Genomic DNA, 24,701 nt, shown 5'->3' with positions numbered 1-24,701 from the left:
TAGCAATCACTGCTGCCATAGAATACTAATGACACATGCACGCTCCTGCTCCTATCAGCCTAACTACATTTATTCTTAGTAACAGAATAAAGTACAGTTCATAATAGAAGTAAATTGGGAAGTTGTTTAAAATTGCATGCTCTATTTGAATCATAAAAAATTATTTTTGACTTTACTGTCCCTTTAAGGGCCACATATAACTGTATGACTATGGCACAGCCAATTAATAATATTCTTCATTGGCACAGTGGATATATATAAGGTGCAGCCTAGCAGGGTAATCTCTATTTGTTGTGTTACACACATTCTTAGCTCTGCTTTTTCCCTCCAGGGGTTGCAAAGACTACTGTAGATGGATGCATAAGGCCCTTGGGCCACCAGTTGGCCATACCTGTGTTACAATTCATTATACAGAGCAGCATGTATATTATTACTATTGCTTACTGCTAAATTACCTTTTAGGGGGGTATTTTGTACTCTAATTCATGTTTTCTTTTATAAACAGTCATCAAAAATATGTTCCTTCTTTACAAGGGGGAGGGGAAGGGTGAACAGAAGCTGAACTTATCACAGAAGTAAAGCAGAGTGACTTTGGAGCTAAACGATGATAAACTCTTTCCCAACGTCACAGGTTTATCTAGTAGATACCAATAACCAGTAATAATTTATATTTTCTTATGGTCCATAGTGATAAGGTCTGATATGGGTGGGGCTTTGAATTTTTTTCAGCTGTGCTCATGCCCTAAAGAGAATAGCACAACAAAATACAGAGTCAGTTTACTGTCTTGTAAGAGACAATATCCAAATCCAAACATATGACAAGCGCTATAACATGTATTTAACCCCTTAAGGACAAGGCCATTGTTCAATTTCTTTCCCTTAATGACAATGGCTATTTTTACATTTCTGCGGTGTTTGTGTTTAGCTGTAATTTTCCTCTTACTCATTTACTGTACCCACACATATTATATACCGTTTTTCTCCCCATTAAATGGACTTTCTAAAGATACCATTATTTTCATCATAACTTATAATTTACTATAACATTTTTTATAAAATATGAGGAAAAAATGGAAAAAAACACACTTTTTCTAACTTTGATCCCCAAAATCTGTTACACATCTACAACCACCAAAAAACACCCATGCTAAATAGTTTCTAAATTTTGGCTTAAGTTTAGAAATACCCAATGTTTACATGTTCTTTGCTTTTTTTGCAAGTTATAGGGCAATAAATACAAGTAGCACTTTGCTATTTTCACCGCCAAATGAGATCAAATATAAAAAATTGTTCACTTTTTCACAAATTTTTTCACAAACTTTAGCTTTCTCACTGAAAATTATTTGCAAACAACTTGTGCAATTATGGCATAAATGGTTGAAAACGCTTCTCTGGCATCCCCTTTGTTCAGAAATAGCAGACATATATTGCTTTGGAGTTGATTTTTGCTAATTAGAAGGCCGCTAAATGCCACTGCGCACCACACATGTATTATGCCCAGCAGTGAAGGGGTTAATTAGGGAGCAGGTAGGGAGCTTCTAGGGTTAATTTTAGCTTTAGTGTAGTGTAGTAGACAACCCCAAGTATTGATCTAGGCCCATCTTGGTATATTTCATGCCACCATTTCACCGCCAAATGCGATCAAATGAAAAAAAGTTACATTTTTCACAATTTAAGGTTTCTCACTGAAATTATTTACAAACAGCTTGTGCAATTATGGCACAAATGGTTGTAAAAGCTTCTCTGGGATCCCCTTTGTTCAGAAATAGCAGACATAAATGGCTTTAGCGTTGCTTCTTGGTAATTAGAAGGCCGCTAAATGCAGCTGCGCACCACACGTGTATTATGCCCAGCAGTGAAGGGGTTAATTAGGGAGCTTGTAGGGTTAATTTTAGCTTTAGTGTAGTGTAGTAGACAACCCAAAGTATTGATTTAGGCCCATTTTGGCATATTTCATGCCACCATTTCCCTGCCAAATGCGATCAAATAAAAAAAAAAAAAACGTTCACTTTTTAACAATTTTTTTCACAAACTTTAGGTTTCTCACTGAAATTATTTACAAACAGCTTGTGCAATTATGGCACAAATGGTTGTAAATGCTTCTCTGGGATCCCCTTTGTTCAGAAATAGCAGACATATATGGCTTTGGCGTTGCTTTTTGGTAATTAGAAGGCCGCTAAATACCGCTGCGCATCACACGTGAATTATGTCTAGCAGTGAAGGGGTTAATTGGGTAGCTTGTAGGGAGCTTGCAGGGAGTTAATTTTAGTTTTAATGTAGAGATCAGCCTCCCACCTGACACATCACACCCCCTGATCCCTCCCAAACTGCTCTCTTCCCTCCCCCACCCCACAGTTGTCCCCACCATCTTAAGTACTGGCAGAAAGTCTGCCAGTACTAAAATAAAAGGTATTTTTAAAAAAAACAAAATTAAAAAAAATTATAGCATATTTACATATGCTGATGTGTAGGATCCCCCCTTAGCCCCCAACCTCCCTGATCCCCCCAAACATCTCTCTAACCCTCCCCCTCTACCTTATTGGTAGCCATCTTGGGTACTAACAGCTGTCTGCCAGTACCCTGTTTACTAAAAAAAATGCTTTTTTAATATTTTATTATTTTTTTCTGTAGTGTAGCTTCCCCCCAGCCAAAGAGCAACCCCCCACCCCCCTCCCAGATCCCTTAGTTGTATTTTTTAAAATAATTTTTGCACCACTTTATCTCACTTATTTTTTTGAAATTTCTGTAGTGTAGCCGTTCCCACCCCGTGCACGCCCCCACGTGCACGTGCTCGCGCCTCCATGCGAACCCCGATGGTCACGCCCACAATCCTGCCTCCCTCGATGTCATATGGCCCATCGATGTCCGCCCACCCGCCTCCCACGTAAGCTCCCACCCGCCAACGATACCGGCCATCGATGTCCGGTGCAGAGAGGGCCACAGAGTGGCTCTCTCTGCATCGGATGGCCAAGGGGTGTTTTTGCAGGATGCCTCGATATCGAGGCATCACTGCAATAACCGGAAAGTGGCTGGAAGCGAGCAGGATCTCTTCCAGCAGCTTTAAACCCCTAATGTCGTACAGGGTACGTCGCTGGTCTTTAAAGACCAGGTTGTGTGCGACGTACCCTGTACAACATGCGTCGTTAAGGGGTTAAAATATGTAGAGCTTTCTGATTATTTAACTACTAGTCCTAAAGCCCGTGTACACGGGCCATTTTCTGCAGTGCAGCAGTCCCACCCACCTACGCTCCCGCCCGGTCACGTCCCCACCACTCCTGCTCCCATCTGCCCACGGCCCCACCATGTCCGCTCCCGTCCAGTCACATCCCCGTCATGGCCGCTCCATCCGGCCACGCCCCTGTCAAACCCGCTCCCGCCCACCCTCTCTGCTGTCTGATCCTGTCTGATCCTTGGTTACGGCCAGGTATGTTTGTCCTTACGCAGTCTCTACTGCGCATGACAGCTTCAGACAAACATACCTGGCCTTTCATTATATAAGATAAGATAGAACATTGTTAAATTAACCCCTTAATGACCAAGGACATACAGGGTATGTCCTACAAAAACTGTCACTTAATGACCCTGTACGTCCTCAGGGGTTTCAAGCGGTGGAAGCGATCGTGATCTCTTCCAGATGCTTTCAAGGTATTGCAGTGATGCCTCGATATTGAGGCATCACTGCAATACATTTTTTTACCCACCGATGCAGAGAGAGCCACTCTGTGGCCCTCTCTGCATCGGCCAGCAATGGTGCCGATCGTTGGTGTGTGGGAGCCATAGCAGGGAGGTGGGTGGGTGGCCTATTGCTGGATCACTTCCTGATCCGGTGCACACAAGTGGTTAGGAGCGCGGGGGCAGACAGGAGCGTCCGCGCTTGAAATAATACATTGAAGGTGATGGGATGGAGGAAGAGGGAAAGGGGGGTTAATCAATATAAAGAAAGGGATCTGGGAGGGGAGGGGTAGGCTATTGAGGGGGGAGCAGCTACACTACAGAAAATTGGCTTTTATGCCAAAAAAAAAACAAAAAACTTTTTTTAGCAAACTGGGTACTGGCAGACAGTACCCAAGATGGTGGCAAATAGGTAGAGGGGGGTTGGTTAGAGAGCTGTTTGGGGGGATCAGGGAGGTTGGGGGCTACAACACTGCAGAATAAATAAAAAATATATATAAAAAAAAAGCCTTTTATTTTTTAAGATGGCGGTGACAATTGTGAGGTGGGGGAGGGAAGAGAGCTGTTTGAGGGGGGTCAAGGAGGGATCAGGGGTTGGGATATGTCAGGTGGGAGGCTGATCTCTACACTAAAGCTAAAATTAACCCTACAAGCTAACTAACCCCTTCACTGCTGAGCATAATACATGTGTGGTGTGCAGCAGCATTTAGCAGCCTTCTAATTACTAAGAAGCAATGCCAAAGCCATATATGTCTGATATTTCTGAACAAAGGGGACCCCAGAGAAACATTTACAACCATGTGTGCCATAATTGCGCAAGCTGGTTATAAATAATTTCAGTGAGAAACCTAAAGTTAGTGAAAAAGTTAACGATTTTTTTTATTTGATCGCATTTGGCAGTGAAATGGTGGCAGGAAATATACCAAAATGGTTCTAGATCAATACTTTGGGTTGTCTACTACACTAAAACTAAAATTAACCCTACAAGCTCCCTAATTAACCCCTTCACTGCTGGGCATAATAAGAGTGTGGTGCGCAGCAGCATTTAGCGGCCTTCTAATTGCCAAAAAGTAATGCCAAAACCATAAATGTCTGCTATTTTTGAACAAAGAGGATCCCAGAGAAGAATATACAACCATTTGTGCCATAATTGCACAAGCTGTTTGTAAATAATTTTAGTGAGAGCCCTAAAGTTTGTGAAAAAGTTAACTATTTTTTTTTTAATCACATTTGGCGGTGAAATGGTGGCATGAAATATACCAAAATGGGCCTAGATCAATACTTTGGGTTGTCTACTAAAATAATATATATACAAATGACAGATATCAGTGTTATAATGTAACTTATGCAAATTTTGAAAAAAAAAATTGTTTGGAAATAGCAAAATGCTACTTGTACTTATTGCCCTATAACTTGCACAAAAAGCAAAGAACATGTAAACATTGGGTATTTCTAAACTCAGGACAAAATTTAGAAACTATTTAGCATGGGTGTTTTTTTATGGTTGTAGATGTACAACAGATTTTGGGGGTTAAAGTTAGAAAAAGTGTTTTTTTTCCATTTTTTCATCATATTTTATCATTTTTTATAGTAAATTATAAGATATAATGAAAATAATGGTATCTTTCGAAAGTCCATTTGATGGCGAGAAAAACAGTATATAATATGTGTGGCTTCAGTAAATTAGTAAGAGGAAAATTACAGCTAAACACAAACACCACAGAAATCTAAAAAAAGCCTTGGCTCCAAACGGTAAGAAAATTGAAAAGTGCTGTGGTCACTAAGGGGTTAATTAAATCTCTTTTTCCTAGTTTCTAAATGAGAGGTAGGCAAACTACAGCCAAATCAAACCCACCTTATGTTTTTGTGTGGCCCGTGAGCTACAAATGGTTTTTACATTTCTAAATGCTTGGGGAAAAAATCAAAAGAAGAATACTATTTTGTGACACGTTAAAATAATATGAAATTCAGATTGCAGTGTCCATAAATAAACGTTTATTGGAATACAGCCACGCTCATTCATTTATATATTGTCTTTGCTTTTGAGATGCAACATCAGAGTTGAGAAGTGACAGAGGCCTTTTATGGCGCTCTCATTGCTTCGCACTAATGACTGGCGCATCACAATATATGTCCACATATATATTGTAACGCAAAAGGAAAGCAGCAGCAAGAAAAAAATTAAAAATTTAAAACTGAATTTCATTAGAGCAGAATTTCTTCAGATAAAAATAAAAAATGATAACGAGGCTGCAACAACAACAAAAAAGTTTCCAAATAGATAATTTGTTTGTCATTTAGTTTGAATTTCAAAAACAAAAATGTATGTAAATTTGTTTTTTCTCTTGTTACAGAAGTTCCTAAATAATATCCTTGATTATGTCTCTTGACCCGCAAGACCTATAATATTTATTATCTGTTACTTTACGGAAAAAGATTGCAGACCCATGTTCTAAAGAATCTAAATCACATTTATGTTCAGTGTATTCAGGAAATTGCAACATTTCTTGGAGATACATTTTGGCATTACAAGATACACGGCTTTATCAGATTTATGACATCAATATAAACAGAACCGTTAAAAGTAAATGTAATAGACTTTAAAGTTCTACATTTCCTGTTTATATTTGGGGGTTTTTAATCTACAATTTGAGTGGAGAAGTTATTCAATGAATCAGCAACCCTTTCAATAAAGTTAATGGTTTAACTTAAAGTTATCTATAATCATTATGAAGGAAGTGCAACTGGGCCTTAAGGTCTGAGGGGTCTATTTATGATATTCCGGACGGACATGATACGATGTAGCGTATCATGTCCACCGCACATCTATAATTCTTGTAAACTGCTGGTGCAATGCCGCCCCCTGCAGATCCACAGCCACTAGCAGGGGATGTCAATCAACCCGATCGTATTCGATCGGGTTGATTTCTGTCCACTGCCTCAGTGCAGGTGGACAAGTTATGGAGCAGCGGGGAATCAAGCTCCGTACTGAGCGTGATAAAATGACCCCTGATTGTCAACTGGCTGATAAGCGAAGCTCCCACTGTTTTACTCGTGTACATATGCTCACCTCATAAGCATAAAAACAAAAGCAAAAATCTCAGTGGAGTACATCTCTTTAAATAAATACATAAATAAAAACAGTGGGTTGTGAGCCCATGACACACCATGCTCACGACACACCTTCAGCCCCACACCTCCTATCACAGCTCTCACAAGAAAACACTGTCAGGCCACCGTCCACAAATTCCCCTTATCTCTCTCTCTGTCCCAGAAACCTTTTCCAGGAAATGTAGGTATTAGTATGTGATTCCAGGAGTTTGTGTAATCAAGAAAAACACTCAGGTTATATATAATTTGCTGTTTTTCCCACATTCATACACAGCAGATGGAATGTATGAAGCAAGTTGCAACCATTTAATTGGCTTCCTTCACAGAAGCTGGATTAATATGAAAACATATGCAAAAACTATTAACAAATATTAATATGCAAGAGTAAGCAAGCTAATAAGCATAACAGATTCTCAGTATCAGCCATACATTCATTTACAAAATTATTGCAAAGAAAGTCCAACTGATAATTTTAATATACATCTATAATTGTCTAAAATAAAATATACAACTCACTATTGTCATCTGACATTTATTAATTTAAATAGACAATTCTTTGAAAAATGCCTGAAGACATTCAATTTTACAAAAACAAAAGTTGAAATGTTCATCAAACCATAAATACGTAGACTAAATATAACCTTTGTAATTGCAGTGAAACATTGGAATGTAACTGTAATTAAACTGGTTTGCTTCCTGAAGTTACCTACAAGTTGCTTGGTGCTAGATTGGTGTTGCTTCTGTATTGTTTAATGAAAACATATCGCTCGAAGGTCACTGATAATTTAACCCTTTAAGGACACAGCTTTCAGTTTGCTCAATTGCTTTATGACGGAAAAATTCCGTCATATGTCCTTAAAGGGACATGAAACCCAAATTTTTTCTTTTGTGATTTAGAAAGAGCATGTCATTTTAAACAACTTTCTAATTGACTTCCATTATCTCATTTGCTCCATTCTCTTGATATCACTTGCTGAAAAGCATATCTAGATATGCTCAGTAGCTGCTGATTGGTTGCTGCACATAGAGGCCTTGTGTGATTGGCTCGCACATGTGCATTGCTATTTCTTCAACAAAGGATATCTAAAGAACTGAGCAAATTAGATAATAGAAGTAAATTGGAAAGTTGTTTAAAATTACATGCCCTATCTGAATCATGAAAGTTTAATTTTGACTAGACTGCCCCTTTAAGAGGTTAAAGTGATGGTGAATCCTAGTGTTTTTGAAACACTAGGACTTACCAGTGCTATAAATAAAGGGGACTTTTAGTAATGAGATATAAAAAACTTCATGCTGAAAGTGAATTTATTTGCCTGCAAGTTTATGTCAATGAGGTTACATTTTCACCTCTTAGCCAATAACGGGCTAACCATATGGCATAATGCCAAGCGGCTAGCACGGCTGTTGGCTAAGAGGTGAAAACGTCACCTCATTGAAAAAAAAAATTTGCGTTTTGCTGTGGGTGGCCGAAGGTGCTCAGCTGGGTATAAACTAGCAGGCAAATAAATGTACTTTCAGCATGAAGCGTTATACATTTCATGACTTAAAGTCCCCTTTATCTATAGCACTGGTAAGTCCTAGCGTTTCAAAAAAGCTAGGATTTACTATCACTTTAAGAATAAAGGTCTGCGAAAATATTTGAAAATAGTCCAGAATTATATAACAATATCTTAGCGGCAGCTTTCTAAATCAAAAGCATTGCGAGATTTTTTATTCCAAAGTTGGACTTACCTTGTCTTCACTCCAGGCTCAACTAAGCGGGTCTTGTTTTTCAAAGTGTTTCACAGGCGCGCTGTCTAGTCACAGCGCACCCGATCGCGCCATTAAACTGAATGTAGTTCACTCACGCTACCAGACCAGAGTGGGAGCGAGCTACATTCAGTTCAACGGCACAATGTGACTAGACAGCGCGCCCGTGAAGCACTTTTGAATAACAAGACCCGCTTAGTAGAGCCTGGAGCTTTTGATTTAGAAAGCTGCTGTTAAGATATTGTTATATAAATCTTCAGTATGTGCAGAATTATATAACATTATTTTCTAAGTTTACTGTCCCTTTAAAGTTAACGTCTATTATATTAATTTTATTCGAAGGGACAGAAAACACCTTTTAATTAGTAGACATTTCTGCTGTGTTTCTATGGAATCATTCAATTAACACATAATAGCTTGTATTGGAAGCCTTTGTCCAACATCTGCTTTATAATAATCCACCCAATTAGAGTTTGTCTAAAATCTCCATGATATCTCATGTCTGTTAGTCATGTTTGGAGTTGTAACACACTTGTGTGCAAAAATATCGACTTAAAGAACACATCACTTAAACTATTGTATTATAATCAGCAGTTTTATTAAAGAGACAGTAATGTCAAAATGCAGCTTTCACAATTCAGATAGTGCATGCAATTTTAAATAACTTTCCAATTTACTTCACTTATCTAATTTGCTTCATTCTCTTCTTATAATTTGTTAAAAAAAAGAATACCTAGATAGGATCATGTGCATCAATGCACTACATATGCCTCTAGTCATTGTCTCACTCAATGTGTTCAACTATCTCCAAGTAGTGCATTGTTGTTTAAAATTGTATGTTCTTTCTGAGTCATAAAAGGGAAATAATTGGTTTAAAGGGACAGTCAACACCAGAATTTTTGTTGTTTAAAAAGATAGATAATCCCTTTATTACCCATTCCCCAGTTTTTTGCAAAACCAACACGGTTATATTAATACACTTTTTACTTCTGTGACTAACTTGTATCTAAGCATCTTCTGACCGCTCCTAATCACATGACTTTTAGTTATTTTGCATATAGTTGCATTTTAACCAATTAGTGCAGTGTCTGCCACTAGCCACGAGCGTGATCACAATGCTATCTATATGGCCTACATGAGCTTGATCTCCCCTGCTGTGAAAAGTAAATAAAATAGAGGCGGCCTTCAAGGGCTTAGAAATTATTATTAGAATACCAAGAGAACAAAGCAAAATTGTTGATCAAAGTAAATTTGGAAAGTTGTTTAAAATTACATGCCCTATTTGAAAATTGAAAGTTTTTTTTGGACTTGACTGTCCCTTTAATGTTCCCACCTTATCACCTTTTCAAGTTACAGGGAAATGTGATCAGTTAAAGTTCCTGCATGTTATTTTAATGTGACTGGCCCCAGAGACCCACATCCATTACTTTGCAAACCACAGGCTATCAATTCCATATGCATTGTAATCTAGTAGCCGAACCGAATAGTGGGATGCCAGTTAATTAATATGTTTTAGAAATAAGTGAAAAATGAAAGCCCCCATTTAAAAAGGCAACTTAAAGGGACATGAAACTAATCATTTTCTTCCATGATTCAGAAAGAGCATATGATTTTAAACAACTTTCCAATTTACTTCTATTATTTAATTTGCTTCCTTCTCTTGTTATCCTTTGCTGAAAGATTTATCTAGGTAAGCTCAGAGCAGCAAATAATCTAGGTTCTAGCTGCTGATTGGTGGCTGCATATATATATATATATATATATATATATATATATATATATATATATATATATATATATTGTCATTGGCTCACCCATGTGTTCAGTTAGAAACCAGTAGTGCATTACTGCTCCTTCAACAAATGATACCAAGAGAATTAAGCAAATTTGATAATAGATGTAAAGTTTTATGTTCTACCTAAATCATTAAATATTTTTTGGGTTTTCATGTCCCTTTAACATGATATACTCTACAATAATTCTTTATTTCCTGTACGAGATCACTAATAGACTTTAATCAAGGAGCTCTTCACTAGCTGATTTAATAAGCTGTCCTAGACCATGCCTTTCAATAGTAACACAAAAAAGTGAGACTGTTAGGGGAGGGACAGGGTTTGAGTATCCTCCAGGGCATATGTGAGCTTTCCAGGGCAGGATGGGCGGCCAGTGTAGCAGGATTTTGGCATCCTGGGGCCAGATCTGGGGCATTGTAGATCAGGGCTCACTTGGAGTTGTTAAACCACTGGGTACAGATAAATTTTTTTGGCAGTCTTTTTAAAACTATGAAAATCAGGGAGAAGTGGCGAGTACAGAGACCGTCATTTATTTTTTTGGGTGAGTTTACTATATGCTGATTTTGTGCTGCAGGTAACTGAAAATGAAATTCAGAGCTAGTGAGTGATGTGATGTCAACACCGTCCTTTGCTTTGCTTGACTTTGCAACATCAATATTTAACCACATAACAACTTAACATAGCTGCATAACCACACTAGAGCCCCACAGGGACCATAATAGCAGCTGGGTGTAATAATCTGCACCTATACTCAGGGAGAACAGTACAGCAGGAGAAAATCCTGCAGCGGGTCAGTTAGAGATTGCTGGCTGATAGCAGTGCTGCAAAGCCACGATGTACCCTCCATTAATGCTAAGTAACCATAAGAAATGTTAATATTGCAAATTTTGAAGTTGCTATTTAGAAACTTAAAGTGAATGCCAAGTTTTTATGAGAAAGTGCCTGTTGTTTAAAAATTCTCTTATAAACAGGGGCACTTTCATTCATTAAATTTTATATTTAAGCGTTTTTTCTCAAATACTTACCTTTTTCCTTATTACAGCAAACCGGCAATCTTTCCTCCGCAGCTCCTGCTGTACTAGGCAAAGCAATGACGAATCCGGCATCCTCCAATCATTGCATGGCCTCACAAGCTGGATGCCTTGGGGTGCACGGAAGGAATGTAGGAAGCCGGATTCGTCATTGCTGTGCTAAGTACAGCAGGAGGGAGGAAGATCACCGGTCTGCTGTCATAAGGATAAAGGTATTTTTAAAAACGCTTAAATGTAAAGTTTAATGAATGAAAGTATTTTTAAAAACCAGGCACTTTCTCATTAAACTTGATATTCACTTTAACATTCTGATTTTAAACCACCTCTACGTTGCCTAATTTGGGGTGAGCTATTAAGGCCCAAGAGGCTGTAAAGGTAGCAGTTTTGTGTAGGGAAGTCTTGATGCACGATCTAGGGGTCGATCCGATATAAATCGTCGCCCGCAAAAGCCGGCGACGCCAATATTTGCGCGGATTTGGTATCACATATACGGCGTAACCTAGAAGTTACGCCCGTATATTTCTGCCGTCGCCGCAGTTTTTTGGGCCATAGGCAGGTATACCAAACCCGCGCAGTTTGGTATCCAATATGCAGCGTAAGGACTTACGTGGCGAAAATGGAGAAAACTTACTCCATTTTCACCTCGCCACAAAAAGCAGCCGTAAGAAGCCTTACGCTGACTATTGGAGCCCCGTAACTCCCTAAACTAACTAGAAAATAAACCTAACACCTAACGCATGCGCAATGTCTATCTCCCTGTCAACCGCGATCTGCTAAAATAAACCTAACACCTAACGCATGCGCAATGTCTATCTCCCTGTCAACCGCGATCCCCCCCCCCCGAAATCCCTAATAAAGTTATTACCCCCTAAACCGCCGCTCCCGGACCCCGCCGCCATCTACATAAACTAACCCCCTACTGTGAGCCTCTAAAACCGCCGCCATCTACCTTATCTATCCCCTAATCTGACCCCTTACACCGCCGCCACCTATATAAAAATTATTAACCCCTAATGTAAGCCCCTTACACCGCCGCCATCTCTATTAAAATGATTAACCCCTAATTTAATCTACCTACCCCGCCGCCAGCTATATTATCTATATTAACCCTAAGTATATTATAGTTAATATAGGTATTACATTATATATATTAACTATATTAACCCTAATTATATTAGGGTTAATATAGTTAATATAGTTACTATAGTATTTATATTAACTATATTAACTCTATCTAACCCTAACTAAATTTATATTAAATTAATCTAATTCATTTATAAACTAATATATTCCTATTTAAATCTAAATACTTACCTATAAAACAAACCCTAAGATAGCTACAATATAATTAATAATTACATTGTAGCTATGTTAGGGTTAATATTTATTTTACAGGTAAATTGTTCATTATTTTAACTAGGTATAATAGATATTAAATAGTTATTAACTATTTAATATCTACCTAGTTAAAATAATTACCCAATTACCTGTAAAATAAATCCTAACCTATACATACAAATACAATACCCCCCCCCCCCATTACAACCCACCACCCACATACCCCTATTCTAAACCCACCCAAACCCCCCTTAAAAAAGCCTAACACTACCCCCCTGAAGATCTCCCTACCTTGTCTTCACCACACCGGGCCGAACTCCTGATCCGATCCGGGCGATGTCTTCCTCCAAGCGGCAAAGAAGAATTCTTCCTCCGGCGATGTCATCCTCCAAGCGGCAAAGAAGAATTCTTCCTCCGGCGACGTCTTCCTCCAAGCGGCAGCAAAGTCTTCATTCTTCCGGCGGCATCTTCAATCTTCTTTCTTCGCTCCGCCGCCGCGGAGCATCCATCCCGGCCGACTGCTGAACTTGGAATGAGGTACCTTTAAATGACGTCATCCAAGATGGCGTCCGCCGAATTCCGATTGGCTGATAGGATTCTATCAGCCAATCGGAATTAAGTTAGAAAAATCTGATTGGCTGATTGAATCAGCCAATCAGATTCAAGTTCAATCCGATTGGCTGATCCAATCAGCCAATCAGATTGAGCTCGCATTCTATTGGCTGTTCCGATCAGCCAATAGAATGCGAGCTCAATCTGATTGGCTGATTGGATCAGCCAATCGGATTGAACTTGAATCTGATTGGCTGATTCAATCAGCCAATCAGATTTTTTTAACTTAATTTCGATTGGCTGATAGAATCCTATCAGCCAATCGGAATTCGGCGGACGCCATCTTGGATGACGTCATTTAAAGGTACCTCATTCCAAGTTCAGCAGTCGGCCGGGATGGATGCTCCGCGGCGGCGGAGCGAAGAAAGAAGATTGAAGATGCCGCCGGAAGAATGAAGACTTTGCTGCCGCTTGGAGGAAGACGTCGCCGGAGGAAGAATTCTTCTTTGCCGCTTGGAGGATGACATCGCCCGGATCGGATCAGGAGTTCGGCCCGGTGTGGTGAAGACAAGGTAGGGAGATCTTCAGGGGGGTAGTGTTAGGATTTTTTAAGGGGGGTTTGGGTGGGTTTAGAATAGGGGTATGTGGGTGGTGGGTTGTAATGGGGGGGGGTATTGTATTTGTTGTATGCAAAAGAGCTGAATTCTTTGGGGCATGCCCCACAAAAGGCCCTTTTAAGGGCTGGTAAGGTAAAGAGCTTTGAAATTTATTGAATTTAGAATAGGGCAGGGAATTTTTTTTATTTTGGGGGTTTATTATTTTATTAGGGGGCTTAGAATAGGTGTAATTAGCTTAAATATCTTGTAATCTTTTTTTTATTTTTTGTAATTTAGTGTTTTGTTTTTTTTGTAATTTAGTTTAGTTAATTTAATTGTATTTTTAGATAGATGTTTGTAGTTTATTAAATTTATTGATAGTGTAGGTGTATTTGTAACTTAGGTTAGGATTTATTTTACAGGTAATTGGGTAATTATTTTAACTAGGTAGATATTAAATAGTTAATAACTATTTAATATCTATTATACCTAGTTAAAATAATTAACAATTTACCTGTAAAATAAATATTAACCCTAACATAGCTACAATGTAATTATTAATTATATTGTAGCTATCTTAGGGTTTATTTTATAGGTAAGTATTTAGATTTAAATAGGAATATTTTAGTTTATAAATGAATTAGATTAATTTAATATAAATTTAGTTAGGGTTAGATAGAGATAGAGATAGAGTAACTATATTAACTATATTAACCCTAATATAATTAGGGTTAATATAGTTAATATATATAATGTAATACCTATATTAACTATAATATACTTAGGGTTAATATAGATAATATAGCTGGCGGCGGGGTAGGTAGATTAAATTAGGGGTTAATCATTTTAATAGAGATGGCGGCGGTGTAAGGGGCTTACATTAGGGGTTAATAATTTTAATATAGATGGCGGCGGTGTTAGGGGCTCACTTTAGGGGGTTATAGATATAATATAGCTGGCGGCGGGGTACGGGAGCGGCGGTTTAGGGGTTAATAACTTTATTAGGTTGCGGCGGGGTAAAGGAGCGGCGGTTTAGGGGTTAATAGCTTTTTTATTGTTAGGCTAGTGAGGGGGGATAGCGGATAGAGGGTTAGACAGTGCGGGCTATGTTAGGGAGGCGTGTTAGACAGTGCGGGCTATGTTAGGGAGGCGTGTTAGACAGTGCGGGTGTTTTAAACTTTAGTCAGGTTTTATAGGCGCCGGCAGTTTCTAACGTGGCGCAAGTCACTGGCGACGCCAGAAATTTGTACTTACGCAGATTTCTGGACATCGCTGGTTTGTGAGACTTACGGCACGTTAGCATCTGACGGCAACCTATATGGGATGGCTCGAGTTGCGAGCTGAAACTGCGGGCGACGCCGGTTCCCTCGCTTGCGCCGCAAACTGCGATCGATATCGGATCGCGCCCCTAATGGTTAAGCTGAATTTTGTATACAATTATAATTTGCATTTCTCTTTTGGTCATACTTTCAGTGTGCTTAATATTACTTAAATACAAATACTAACACTTTATTTTTTTTTTTAATTAAAGGGACACTGAACCCAATTTTTTTCTTTCGTGATTCAGATAGAGCATGAAATTTTAAGTAACTTTCTAATTTATTCCTATTATCAAATTATCTTTATTCTCTTGGTATCTTTATTTGAAATGCAAGAATGTAAGTTTAGATGCCGGCCAATATTTATTTTTCAAATAAAGATAGCAAGAGAATGAAGAAAAATTGATAATAGGAGTAAATTAGAAAGTGGCTTAAAATTGCATGCTCTAGCTGAATCACACACACGAAAAAAAAAAAAAAATTGGGTTCAGTGTCCCTCTAATTGTGTTTGTTCACACCATGATGCAAATGTAGGTACAGTTTTAGGTAGCTTTAAAGTGAATGTCATTTTTGATGCTAAAGTGCCCGTTTTTTAAAAATTCGATTAAAAACAGGGGCACGTTAATTCATCAAAATTTACATTTCACTCCTGTTGTGAAAAAAAACTTACCTTTTAAACTTGACACCAGCTCCAGCTTCCTCCGGTCGTTGCAAGCCATTTCTGACGTCAGAAATGATGGATAGGTCATCCTCCAATCATGGCTTCCCCCCGGGGGAATCAGTGTCTGATTCAACGCCGTGATTGGAGGAAGCTGGATTCCTCATTTTAAACCCAGGAAGAGGCTTTGCAACGGGTGGAGGAAGCTGGAGCTGCTGTGAAAATTAAAAGGTAAGTTTTTTTTATCAACAGGAGTGAAATGTAAATTTTGATGAATTAAAGTGCCCCTCGAATTTTCAAAAACCGGGCACTTGAGCATCAAAATTGACATTCACTTTAACTCAAAAATACAATTCTATGTTTTTGCTTTTGTTGAACTGAAAATCTTTATACAATAGTGTTTGATCACCTGAAATGATTGCAACTAACATTTTTATTAAAAAAAACAAAAACATTTCCTTGTATTGTAGTTACAAATTTGTTAGCGGAACCTGGATTAAGCATTTCCTATAATTGAAGGGTCTGCTAAGTGCTGGCAACGTTAACAAGAAACAAGTTAGGAACATACAATAACATAGGGGTATATGTACAACATGAAGAAAATACAAGATAACAAGTTAGGAACATACAATAACATAGGGGTATATGTACAACATGAAGAAAATACAAGATAACAAGTTAGGAACATACAATAACATAGGGGTATATGTACAACATGAAGAAAATACAAGATAACAAGTTAGGAACATACAATAACATAGGGGTATATGTGCAACATGAAGAAAATACAAGATAACAAGTTAGGAACATACAATAACATAGGGGTATATGTACAACATGAAGAAAATACAAGATAACAAGTTAGGAACATACAATAACATAGGGGTATATGTGCAACATGAAGAAAATACAAGATAACAAGTTAGGAACATACAATAACATAGGGGTATATGTACAACATGAAGAAAATACAAGATAACAAGTTAGGAACATACAATAACATAGGGGTATATGTACAACATGAAGAAAATACAAGATAATTAATTATTAAGTCAAGGAACTTCACTCATTTATTTGAGTGTTTTAATGAAAACTAAATGAATGCAATTGTAGCTTTTCAGTCTCTACTCCTGAATAAATATCTCAGTTCCCTTGCTGTGTAATGAGACTCCCTGTGATAATAGAGAACGGATCAGCTCATAATGCTGTTTTTCTCATTTGTTTTATGGAGTAGCCACTGAAAAATCAGAGTTTCTTATTTTTTTAAATTTAAACTGTGTCCCTTGTTACAAAAATACAAGTTTTGATTTATGGTGGATCCTGCGTAGTTAATCCGTTATAGAAGTCTGATTAGTTTCCCCTATATAAAGCTGAGTGCTTAAAGCAAATGATGGAACTTCCCAATTTTTTTGTGAACCATATGATTATAGTCCCGACTGCTTTATGTAGAGTATTTTTTTTAAGTTCACTTGTTAAGTAATGTTTTGAAGGTGCAGTATTTATATTATGGTAGTATCCTTGACTTTAACTCAGTCTCTGTGGTAAGAAGTTATTGATTGTCCCTTGTTCAGTTCAGTCTGTATATAGTTTATGAATATTATGTGCAGTGCAGTACTCCCACCACAGAGGGCGCTGTGGCATTAGTTTAATTACTTCCAGTATATTAGGAGTGGAGCGGTAGTTTGCGCTCGCATTCAAGCGTTAATACTGCTAGAAGTAATTTTTTGGCACTGGGAGATTCACGCTCGTATTACGAGTTAAAAGTAAAAAGTTTGCCTCTCCTGTTAGCAAAGTTTTGGTGACAAATAGACTTTGAGAAGTTGCGAACACAAAATCGCAATTGAAAAAATCTTAACACCCACAAGTCACGCAAACACATTGGTGGTTATTTAAAAAGTGCAACATAAGAATATGATATTGCATATGTCATAATTCAATGTTCTGCACATACTGTAGCAGAATATGTTCTATTTATTCTCAAAGAGATATTTAAATATATATCTGATAGATTTTTTCTCAAAAATATATTTATACCTATATACATACTGATATAAATATATATATATATATATATATATATATACATACATACACACACACACATATATATAGGGCTAGCTAACAAGAGGAGCAATCATTTGTCACAATAAATAACCAGCCATTACAAGAAGCGCTCCGCAAATTAAACAGAAATCAAATTTCAAAATGTGCCCCAATTGCCCCCAAACTTAAATATAGTCTAGTTTTTTAGTTTTAAAAAATGTAGCTTTTTTATAAAACAAATAAATAACTGCACAAAGCTGTTATAATGGGTTAAAGCGAGTTGGTGGGGGGTGTAAGAAAAAATACATTGTGGACTATGGGGACTGTGTATATATATACTGTATGTACAGTATATGCTTATATACATATGTATTTATGTGTTAATTTGTGTATATGCACTTATTTAAATTTGCTGCGCGACTCTCTCCCTTCGCTGTGCTAAGTTCTCATGCTGTGTCTGACGGCATGAGAATGAGTCTCGCATTGGTACCTATGGAGCACACTCTTGTGAGCTCAAAGCTTCCATTCAATGCAAATGCGAGATTGTGTTCGCATTGCACCTAACTTGTAATGCCAGCGCACATTTGCGTGGAATGTACACACATATATTATTATTATTATTATCGGTTATTTGTAGAGTGCCAACAGATTCCGCAGCGCAATATATATATATATATATATATATACACACACACACACACACACATGTATGTATCGCTATGTTAAAGCCCTTTGCGTGCCTTCCCCCCCCCTCCCAATACCTGAGACCTCATATCTTTGAGCCCTTATAACTTTTTCATGCAATTTTTACATTTTCTTTAGACAGTGTTATTATTAATGTAACTGTTCTTTTGAATATATTTTTGATGTGTTTTGTGCAACTTTTTATTCGAGAATAACCATTTACCAGAGCTTTGAGGTCATGGTAATCATTCTAGTGTAAATCACAATTGCGCTCACGCATTCGCACTTACTTTCAACTTGTAATGCGAGCGGAATTTAACTTGCATGCAAATGGACTCCAAAACCAGATATTGATTGCGTGCAAACGATAGCACTCCACTTGTAATCTACCCCATTATGTTTTGTTTCTGTGGTGTTTTTTTTACAGAAGTTTAGCAGTGTAAGAACAGATGTTAGGTAAGAGGAAGCTTTGATATGTTATATATAATACCAGGGAGTGTAGGAGACATGGGGTGAGGAAGTCAGACATCTCAATAGTCTTTCCCCATGTATATACTGAGGCTTTGTTTAGTATGGGCTTAACACATCAGACTTTTCACGTGCTGAGAATTAAATTCACAGAACATACAAAAAATCCAGATATACTGGAGTATTTCAGAGTCTCTTAACCTTTTGCTCACAATCACTGCAGCAACAAAGATAAAAACATGAATAGTTACCTCATTAAATGCCACCTGCTTGTGAAACTTTCAATAGTGTCCTAGCAAGTCCTCAACATTTATGTATATACTAGTCCTAAAGCCCGTTCACACGGGCCATTTTTTGCAGTACAGTGTTCCCACCTCTTGTGCTCTCTCCCCCCTCTCTTTTGTTCTCTCTCTCTCTCTCCCCCTCTCTTTTGCTCTCTCTCTCCCCCTCTCTTTTGCGCTCTCTTTCCCCCTCTCTTTTGTGCTCTCTCCCCCCCCTCTCTCTCCCCCATCTCTTTTACGCTCTCTCTCCCCCTCTCTTTTGAGCTCTCTCTCCCCCCTCTCTCTCTCCCCCTCTCCCCCCTCTCTCTCTCCCCCCTCTCCTCCCCCCTCTCTCTCTCCCCCCTCTCCTCTCTCTCCCCCCTCCTCTCTCTCCCTCCTCCTCTCTCTCTCCCCCCTCCTCTCTCTCTCTCTCCCCCCCTCCTCTCTCTCTCCCCCCTCCTCTCTCTCCCCCCCTCCTCTCTCTCTCCCCCCCCTCCTCTCTCTCTCCCCCCCCTCTCCCCCCCCCCCCTCTCTCCCCCCCCTCCTCTCTCTCTCTCCCCCCCTCTCTCTCTCTCTCTCTCTCTCCCCCCTCCTCTCTCTCTCTCCCCCTCCCTCTCTCTCTCCTCTCCTCTCTCTCTCCCCTCCTCTCTCTCTCCCCTCCTCTCTCTCTCCCATCTCTCTTTTGTGCTCTCTCTCTCTCCCCCTCTTTTGTTCTCTCTCTCTCTTTCTCTCCCCCCCACCCTTTTGTGCTCTCTCCCCCCCTCTCTTTTGTGCTCTCTCCCCCCTCTCTTTTGCTCTCTCTCTCTCCCCCATCTCTTTTGCGCTCTCTCCCCCCTCTCCTCTCTCTCCTCCTCTCTCTCTCGCCCCCTCTCTCTCCCCCTCCTCTCTCTCTCTCTCTCTCTCCCCCTCTCCTCTCTCTTTCTCCCCCCTCTCCTCTCTCTCCGACTCTCCCCTCCTCTCTCTCCCTTCCTCTCTGTCTCTCTCCCCTCTCTATCTAGCGACCGCGCCAGACCATGCCCCCTTCACGCCCGGCCACGCCCCTTTCACGCACATTCATGCCCAGCCACGCCACCTTCATGCCAGTCACGCCCACTTCTGCCGCAGATGATGGATCAGCTAGGGAGTAGGACTCAAAGGCCAGGTGTGTTTGTCCTCGTGCTGTCTCTACTGCGCATGACAGCTTCGGACAATCACACTTGGCCTTTTATATAATAGGATTGTTCTCAGCAGCCCCAAGACAGCAGTTAGCAGGTTAAACAGAATGAGGTCATGTCACTGTTTAATTTCAGGCTGTGTAACATCTATATAAACCAGAGTGTTCTGAGGTTTCCTGCTATACAGATGCTGAAGGGTTAATAATTTAACCCCTGCTTGCTTATTTTGGTACTTGATGTAAAGTTATTCTTCTTATGTCAATTGTGTGCTTGAGAGTAAGGAAGGCGATGAGGAGAGTGATGCTTTAACCTATATAAAGAAAATGATCTATGTTAGAGCAATTAAGATTATTGCACCATTGCTTTCATATAACCATGCAAAGTGATATTACACATAATTAAAGTCAGTTCCAGAGCAGCAAAGCTAGCTAAACACATCTGCTGAGCCAAGGACAAAAGCTCTCACTAGTGCATTGCTGCTGCTGAGGATTGGGCCATATCCTTTATAACAAAGTTACCCAAGAGAACAAAGTAGTAGTGAATTTACTAATTACTAGGGATGGGCGAATGTGTTTATATTCGAATTCGAATGTTAGAACGAATTTTATTGTAGAAATTCGATTTACATAATAGAATGTTGATAAGAACGAATATTCTTAAAAATTCTATTATCGAATGTTATTTACAGTTTTCGAATGTCACATTCGAATTCTAATGTCATATTCGAATTTGAATATTACATTTATAAAACAGTATTAGGCTAGATATACTATTTTGAATTTGAATGTAGCATTCAAATATTACATTGATTAAACAAAATTGTAAACTAGAAATACTATTTTGAATTCGAATGTCACATTCGAATTCGAATGTCACATTCAAATTCAAATATTACATTTAAAAAGCAGTATTAGACTAGAAATACTATTTCGAATTTGAATGTGAAATTCTAATTCAAATATTACTTTTAAAAACAGTATTAGGCTAGAAATACTATTTTGAATTTGAATGTGAAATTCGAATATTACATTTAAAAACAGTATTAGGCTAGAAATACTATTTCGAATTCGAATGTGACATTCAAATTTAAATATTACATTTATTAGACACAGTTGTAGACTAGAAATACTATTTTGAATTTGAATCTTACATTCAAATTCGAATGTCACATTCAAATTTGAATATTACATTTCGAAATTGAATGAATACATAGCTAAACATTCTATTATTCGAACAAATATTTTCGAATTTTATTGAAAAATTTAGAAACTAAAATTCTAAATTAAATGTTATATAAACATTCAAAATTTGATTAGAGCGAACGAATTTATCAAAATTTGTTTTAAATTTCACATTTTTAGAAACATTCTCCCATCTCTACTAATTGCATGCTCTGTCTGAATAATACAAGGTTAATGTAATCTTTCCTTTCCCTTTACGCAATCAGTATGGTTAAATTATACTACTAAAATCTTATGTGCTTGTTTTGGGGTCAATCTGAGTGGGCGGGGCTATGCAACCATAAATGGGCGTGGCTCTGCTGCAAAGTGTCACCAACATTTGAAACAAATTTTCAGGAACTATGGAATAGGCTGAAAGGATTGCACTTTACAAGTGCACTAGATAGCAAAGTGACACAAGTACAGAGTAACTCCCTGGCAGAGCTCACTGAATTACTTCTATACTTTAAAAGGAAACAAAGGGGGTAGCCAGGATTTTAAATTTCAATCTCAAATCTAGACAGTCTAAGCTGTTGTATGGAAGGATGCATACAGTCAAGTGAAATCAGCTGACATGGCTTGTCTTCTAGTACTACATGCTGCGCCATAGTATTAGTCAATGTTCTGTGTGGTTTTAAATGAAAACTTAAACTTTTATAGTGTACATATTCTAAATTATATTTATTTTTGTTCTAGGTTGAACTTCACGTGCACTTGGATGGAAGCTTTAAGCCTGAAACTATTGTATATTTTGCAAAGTAAGTATAATGTACATATTCCAACCATATGCAGCCAGATCAAATTTAGTAAGCAGTGCTATTCAAGTATTGGTATTCACTAAATATCTATATAGCTATAGTGGTCATTCCAGGGAGATGGTGGATGGTAGTGATTTGTGAGTCTGTAAAGAAAATTAATGGGTAATCTCTATTGACTGATTTTATATTAGAGTGGGGTGGGGATCTGTGATGTGATGTATTATCTGTATAGGAATATAGGATGTAATGAAGGATTTGTAAACTTCTCATTTTGTGTTCCAGGAAGAGACAAATTAAGCTTCAAGCAGACACTGCTGACAGCCTGTTGAAGCTTGTGTCATACAAGGAACCTTTAAGCCTTACAGAGTTTCTCACTAAATTTAACTATTACATGCCTGCCATAGCGTAAGTAACTTGTGTTAATATTCTTCACACAGGATTTCTTGTTGCATTCACAAGACATGTTTAGAAAGAGTGATTAGCCTGAACTTAACTTAATGTATGCTCAGCCCCTGAGATACTCTTCAATCATTAAACTGCATTTACTTGGTCATTAATGTGGCAGCATAAAATATTAAGGTCCATTTATGATGTAGGTGTATACAGACAAACATAATATTATTTCACCAGACCCCATATGAGCATTTAGCCTAACATTTAAGCTTCCTTTTTTACCTTAAATCTAAGGCTTAACTCATCCTAATGATGACCTTTGCATGCGCCAGAAATTCTAAATTTCTTTACAGGAATTAACCCTACCACATTGGCTAAAGTGAAGTGCCACATATCTACCACCATTTATAAAAAGATAAAATATATATATGATCTTCTAGCAATTATGAAGAAGAATTTCTTCTACTGAAATAATTGAGGTTCTATTCTTGTATTAGTACATCTCAGGAGTGCCCTCCAAATAAAATGTTGGTGTATTTATCTTAATATTGCCACCAATTATATTTATTAATAATTCATAACAGTCATAAAATTATTGTCAGCAATATCTCCAATTAATACAATAGAATCTTATCAGTACACTTCAGTGAAATGTTAAATCTCTGTAGTGTACTCCAAAATAACACTATTGAGATATCTATAAATTTGACAATAAAATTATTATTAAATATCAATATTTAATCTCAATTAAAGTAATTCCTAAATTCTGACCAGTTCATCTCTATGAACACATTGATTATATTTATGCAATAACTGAATATCACTTATGGCTATATATATATATATATATATATATATATATATATATATATATATATATATATATATATATATATATATATATATATATTTTAATTGATTAATACAATATTAAAGTACAAAGCAGGCTATAGAGATATCTAGATTAATAAGTATTCAATTTATATTGTCTGGTACCTCTCTATTATGGACACAACATTTCTATAAATTAACCTTAACTCAAAATTAATTGCTTATCAAATATCCCACATAAATGTTACTAGAAAAATTTATAAATAGCCAGAAAGTTTAACCAATTCAATATAGATAGCTTATTTAACAATGTTTAGTTAAAAATATAATAAAATATTTCAACACAAATCTTACCAAATCTCAATAAATCTAATAGCACTTCCAAAAAAATATAATTCAACTATCGGGCCAAAATAATCTTATGTACTTCAAATAATTAAAAAGAGATTTATATATATTATACTATCAATTCAACATATATCAATCAGTACAGTATCAACAAGTCTAATTTAGCCACAATTGTAAATGCAATTTCTAAAATATCTCACAGCACTTCGATTTAACCTATGAACATTAAAATACTAAATCCTTTCCTCTTAATAATAAATTGCTTAATGCTAGGTATGATTATTTATAGACTACACCGGTCTGTGGAATATTATATTATAACTATAAGGTGCACCTTTTAAACACAGCTTCAATTTAACTTCTGCAATTAAGACTATCTTTGATTTAAAATGTAAAAAATATAAGGACATTAAATTGCTTATACATTAACAGATACCAATATGAGAGTTCAATATCCCAGATTTTTCTTATGGTCATATGTGAAAGGATTCCACTATTTTGCAAGGGTAACAGGTCACAGAGATATCTCTCTTTCCCAAAAAGAGTTTTCCAGTGAGGGTTCAGAGACTTTCCAAAAAGCAGGCCCAAACGGTGTAAGTCTCTTGTCTAACAAAGTGAGTCTGTCCCTTCTTGCATAGTGCAGAAGTTTATATCAGTGATAAACTCCTCCTTCATTCTCTAGAATCATTCCATAGAAAAATCTGAGTATGCCCTTTGAGTCTG

General features: G+C 37.5%; 1 protein-coding gene across 1 annotated transcript in view; it reads left to right on the top strand.

The window, feature by feature from the left end:
- The window catches only part of ADA (adenosine deaminase), a 244,422-nt gene that overhangs the window by 103,084 nt on the left and 116,637 nt on the right, over positions 1 to 24,701 (top strand). Inside the window, exons 2-3 of the mRNA XM_053719921.1 lie at positions 22,345 to 22,406; positions 22,689 to 22,811. Coding sequence (XP_053575896.1) covers positions 22,345 to 22,406; positions 22,689 to 22,811 — 185 coding nt within the window. The remainder of the gene's footprint in view (positions 1 to 22,344; positions 22,407 to 22,688; positions 22,812 to 24,701) is intronic.

The sequence above is a fragment of the Bombina bombina genome, chromosome 1 (genome assembly GCF_027579735.1).
Source record: "Bombina bombina isolate aBomBom1 chromosome 1, aBomBom1.pri, whole genome shotgun sequence".
Classification (NCBI taxonomy): domain Eukaryota; kingdom Metazoa; phylum Chordata; class Amphibia; order Anura; family Bombinatoridae; genus Bombina; species Bombina bombina.
This window is presented reverse-complemented; position numbering and strand designations above follow the sequence as displayed.